At 27.2% G+C, this 5,901-nt stretch overlaps 1 protein-coding gene across 1 annotated transcript; it reads right to left on the reverse strand.

Annotated features, from left to right (window-relative positions):
* Nucleotides 1-4,478: 4,478 nt before the first annotated feature.
* On the reverse strand, nt 4,479-5,577 carry LOC136080662 (uncharacterized). The gene has a single exon (XM_065797601.1). It carries the CDS (start codon nt 5,532-5,534, stop codon nt 4,809-4,811), a length of 726 nt encoding a protein of 241 aa, XP_065653673.1. The 5' UTR covers nt 5,535-5,577; the 3' UTR covers nt 4,479-4,808.
* Between the last annotated feature and the right edge of the window lie 324 nt (nt 5,578-5,901).

Here is a 5,901-nt window from a genome sequence, read left to right on the forward strand (position 1 = left end):
TACTCAACGCCGTTAATGCAAGTTCTCAAACTTTTTTGTTTTTTTTGTTTTCGGTGATAACAAACATTTTTTTTTTCCGGTCTGCAACATTTGTTTATAAACAATAAAGTTAAGTTTTAAAAGATATGTGAAGTTTAAACAATATCTATATATATTGTTTAAAACTCAACATATCTTTTGCGATGGAGTAAGAAAATATGTATACATATTTTCTTCAAAAAAAATAAATTATATATATATATTCAAATAAAATATATATATTATTCTATGGTAATTTAAAGACCGGAATTTTAGTTAAATAGTTTTATGGCATTAAAAAAAAGGGGTGGTTCACATCACAGTAATGTTTAAATTTTGAGCTTAGACTTTTAAATAAACCTTAAAAGGTTTAAATTTAAAAGTCTAACTAGCCGTATGTCAATTTGTGTGTTCTTCACACTCATATTAGTAAAAACTTTCATATAAAATGGAAAAAAGCAGATTTTAAACTTGAAATAAATAATTTTTTTCGACAATTGATATATTTGCAGACATATGACTGGTTAGAAATTAAACATATAACTTAAAACTTGTTTGAAAAAGTTGTTTTTTCAATTTAATGTTTTATCTTCATTGAGAGCGGTACCATTTTATACCAAAATATGGCTCATCAACTTTAAAGCAAAATTTTATATCTAAACTTAAGTAATTTAAAAAAAGTTTAACTTTGTTTGATTTTAGACAAACCAAAGCGCTAGGAGAAAAAAAAAACTAAAAAAAATAAATTATTCGGGCTAAAAAAATGCAGTGAAACGCTTTTTTATAAAAACGCAAAATTCGTGTATTTTCCAGTACATGCATTAAAGGCGTTGAGTATGCAAATTGCTCCGTATAAAAAGTAGGTGAATAAAAAAAAGTCAATTGCCGTGTAAATAAAAAAAAGCAATTGTTTTTACTCAGCGTTTTTGAAGTAGTAGCTGAGCTTTGCGTGAATAAAAATTTAAGCAAAGTCACTCAAACTTTTATTAACGTAAAGCTGAGCAATTTACTCCAAAAACGCTGAGTAATTACTCAGCTTAACGGGAATAATGATTTGAGTAAGATCGCTAAACATTTTATTGTTTAACGATGTTACTCAAATGCTTTTTATTGTAGAGTCGTATGCCGTCAACACTTGAAGTCCGTGACTAGATTGCTTTTTGCTTTGTGGCTGTATTTAGTTCTTTTTGTGCCTTCATATATATATTTTTAATTAAATATAAATAAGCCAAGTGCTTTAATTATTTTTAAAATTGGTATTTAAGGCGGTAAGTTTTTTTTTAAAGTTTTAATTTATTTTTATTTAAGTTGGTATTTATAGCGGGATGTTTTAAAAAAATACTGTTCCAAATGCTGTTGAAACTTCTCGTATTCAAAACATAAAATGTTGCACAAAAAAAAAATCTTTACAAAATCAAATGATTTGAATATCTCACCAGTTTACTTTATAAATTAGTTTTTGGCTAGAAAATGCCCTAATATGACTTGTTTACAAAAATCCATTAAAAATAAATAAAAAAGTTAGGTGTACAATAAAAGAAAACTAAGTAGGTAAAGACCGCAGAAGCTGTTAATCCCTTCAATTTAGCTGAAAAGTCTTCCAGCGTAACTTAATGCCCGGTTTTTGTTTGACTTTGGAGTATTTTTCTTAGAAATCCCTTAGCAATCCATGGGGAAAAAAAAGTTTAAAAAAAAACGATCGTAAGTCAGGTTGACATCATCAAAAAGGCTAATGTGCCCAATGAATTACAGATGATTGCACCTTAAATGTTTCTAAATTCTTTTCATTGAAAATACGCTTAAGAAAAACTTGATTTATACTTGGTGGCGTTTTCAAATTAACATTAATGGAAAAGAAAACTAGGAAGTGTTCAGAAATATCACTTTTAATTATGCCTTTTTAAGAGATCATTTAACAAATCTGTTGCTATCATAATATCAATCAGGGAAGGTGAGGTTTGAATAATTATGGTCAATTTGTTAAGAACAACACTATTTTCAAAAATGTCATTATAAAATTATTTAAATGTTGAATCTTATGTGATATTCAAAGTTACATAAATTTAAATCACCTATTATTTAATAGGTTTAATTTATTTTCGTGGTTAGTTTTTTTTAATTATGTCATGATGTAAATATGAAATAAAACTTTCAATTACACCAGTAGGTGGGCTGTAACAATAACTTATAATCATATTTTTAACTTTTTCAGTTATTAATTCAATTGATAAAACCTCTTTATTGCAATTAGAAACACCACGTCATACCTGTTTAATCATTTCAAGTATTCCTTTACGTAAATAATCACGCCGCCACCACGTTTATTAGTTTTTCTGCTGATGAGATTAATTTATATCCTGGTTGGTTAAACTTAGAGATTAAACAAACGTCATTAAAATCAGACCATAGCCCTATCCTTTAAAACGATTTTACAATGTAAATTTTTACTATGTAGCTACATTGTATACATTAAAAAGTTACACAGCCCAATAAAAATTTACGGCAATTTTTTGTGTAAAGTTTTATAATTATGTAAACTACAATATAAATTTTAGGTTTTGAAATAGATTTTTCAATGTCGTCTGTTGGGTGTGGAATTTAGAAAGGAATAAATTCGTCGTTTGTATTTTGCGGCATATTAATTAGCTTAATTAATTAGCTTTGTGGATTTTTGTTTTCGATTGAATAATTGTAAATTAGCAATTTTTTTTTTTAATTTTCCACGCGTTGTCCAAAAAACTTAGGTATTATTGCTTTTTTTATATATCTGATTTCAATACTTTTAAGCGATTAATAGTTTCTTTTAAGGTCGAAATCATATTGATTTTATATATCTGATAATTGATATTTTTGTTTGGAGTTAGTATGCAATTTATTAAAGTTCTTATGAAGTTGTTTATCCGCATCTTACAATCTTATATCTCTTTCCAAGATTTTTTTAAATTGGATTTTATATGTCTACAGTAATTACAACAATAGTTGCTCCATATCAAACTTTTCTGAAATTTGTGTTAATAGCTCTAAATTTATAGAGACAGCAGATTTATATAAAGGTATTTGAATACTGCCAATTTTTTTTTAATTTAAAAAGTTAATTAATGAAGACATCCCTTTGATAAGAGTTAAGTTCCTCAATAGAAGAAAGTAAGCTATAAGTTCGTCTATACCCAGCAAACATTTCGTCTAAAAAAGTTGTTTTTAATACTTCTTTTAAACGTGTTAGCCGTTTTTTATACGCATAAAAAACAATTTTTTTTGACCTAATGCTTGCTGGGTAGAGGTATTTACTCTACAAGTTTCCTCTATAGAAAGTAAGCTAATTTCTACTTTTATTACGTAATGATCTAAAACATCATTATTTATTATGAAATAACTTTCCAGTTTGGCACCACATATCAAGTAGTTTAAACACATCGAGAGATAATTTATTTTTCTCTAAAAAAGTAGAATCTTTAGAATAAACACGTCTGTTAGCCGCAAATTCTAATAATGAAACCTAATGTTAAAAAATTAAGGTATAAAATTCACAATCGCCTTATTTTTGTAGTTCATAACTTTTGAACACTGAAAGATTGTTAGGTGAAATTAAAAATCTGTTCAAGAATTTATATTCAGCTTCTAATCTAGCCAGTGGGTAGTTTGTTTGTTTTTTTGAGCAATTTTGTTTCCAAATTTTGTAAAACCAATTCGATTTTTTACAAAACATTATAATACCACCTAACAGTAATACTTAAACACGGACAATTGTCTAATGTCATATGTTGATTAGCAAATATCGTCTGGGCGCCTTTTGTACAAATCTATGTGGGCGCCCCTTGAAATGCATGTGAGCGTTACTTTGTACAAATTTCATTCAAAAAACTAATTCTTACCTTACTTATTTGGTTTTTTAGTACTGCAAAAAGTATTTTTTCATATAGCCAGTAACAAATATATTTTTAAAATAAGATTATGTTTCCTGGTAAGTTGTTTTAACAAATTGTTGATCGACTGGTCGACAGTCGTCAATGACATCACATCGCAAAATATAGCGTTGTGTTGTAAAGGTATATGTACAAAAAATGTATATGTACAAAAAAAATACATTTATAAAATGTTTTAAAACAAATTACATTAAAACAAATGTTGTTACTATTTCCTAATAATGATTATACAATCCAAATGCTGGTTGAATTACTCTGTTGTTGTTTTTTTAGAAAAATTATAAGTTATTACAATTAGGTTTGTCATTGCAATTCACACGGTCTGATTCATATATAAACTTTAATTTAAGAACAAAACAGTTTTTGAGTTTAAAAGCAAATACAACCATGTTTTATAAGCTAATACAATAATAGTGTTTTGTTTGTATTACAGTGTTATCTCATTTAAAAATTAATGATTCATGTATGATTGGCAATCGAAAACCTAAAAACAAAAACTTGAGTTTTTTTGAAATTTGAATTTGAAGAATAAAACTATTTTAAAAATCTGAATATATTTTTTGGCATACTAAAAGAGTCTTCCTGAAAACCCTCGTAAATTAAGTAAATAAACTTATAGCACAACGTGGTCTATATCATAAAAAATATTAAATAGTCGTAACAATAAAAAAACATTCAAATATACTTTTAAAAGGTTAATAAGTTTTTTATTGGTTCACTGCATAAAAATACCCATAAAAAATACTCATCAACATTCCCAGACCCAATACTGAAAGAATTTTAATAAAAAAAAATCGAGTTGCAAATAAAATAAAAATTTCAAACATAAAAAGCTCATTAAATAATAAAATTTATATTTGATATTTGTCACCCATGAAAAGCAAAGGGACAACCATTTCCAAATAGTGAATTTGTTCCTGATAGAGTAGCGTTTTTTTCTAACAATGCTTGGAAAAAATCATCTGGTTTGTAATACACTTCAATGCTTTCAATTTTTATGTCTCGGTTGACCTTTACTATACAAAAACCATACATTTCATACAATTTGTTGTCGCCATTTTGTTCCATAAACGTACCAGAAAAAGTACCCCAATGTCTCCATGTAAACACAACTTTGGGTGGACCTGAGAATACTTTCAAAAGCTCCCAAGGAAAAGAGTTATTAAAACAACTTCTAAATAGAACGTGGGAGCTTTCAAAATTTTCTTTTTTGGAATCATAAAATTCAGGATTGCAAACGTTTAACAGCACATTGTAGTTTCCTTCTGTAAGGTTTTCTTCACCTGAAAACTTTTTCCCACCATTAGCACTTATGCAATATGTTTCGTGGTTTACCGTGCTCCATTGTTGAAAATCGATTTTATGAGAACATTCCATTTCCCAGGTTTTGACTAAGTCTTCAACAAACTTTTCAATAGATCCTTCTGAATGGTTCATTGTTTTTCCTTTAAAAAACTCTGAATTGGCACGTGTATAATCGGGTTTTCCTGATCGCCATTTTATACTTGGATCATCTAAATTTCCACGGTCAGGAAGCAAAAAAGCAGCATTTTCCTTTAAACCTTGGCTTTCGTTTTCATTTTTTTTATCCATTCCCAAATAAAACTAAATTCATCAAAATTGTAAAAAATATATTAGTAGTTTCTAAAAATACTTTTAAATACATACATTAACTGCATTTGTGTTGACGTCAATCTATTAATTGGTTTCAAAAAAACATTTTTTACTTTAACGGATTCAACAGCAATCAATCAAAAGGTTACACCCTGCGAAGTTTGCATATGGTCATTTTTGAAAAGACCAAAAATATGTTTTTATAGAAACATATTATTGAGCTTACAAGCTTAAAAGCTAATACGTTTAGAGGTACATTTAAAATTTTTTAAATTTGTGTTTTTTTGCAACTTTAATAATTCTTATTTGTGTTATAATAAATATATTGTTGTTAATGACAACACTA

Source organism: Hydra vulgaris, chromosome 05, assembly GCF_038396675.1.
Source record: "Hydra vulgaris chromosome 05, alternate assembly HydraT2T_AEP".
Lineage (NCBI taxonomy): Eukaryota > Metazoa > Cnidaria > Hydrozoa > Anthoathecata > Hydridae > Hydra > Hydra vulgaris.

Bases quoted from the DNA above. Each gene is read 5' to 3' on its own strand.
- LOC136080662 (XM_065797601.1), bottom strand. From the start codon at position 5,534: ATGGATAAAAAAAATGAAAACGAAAGCCAAGGTTTAAAGGAAAATGCT.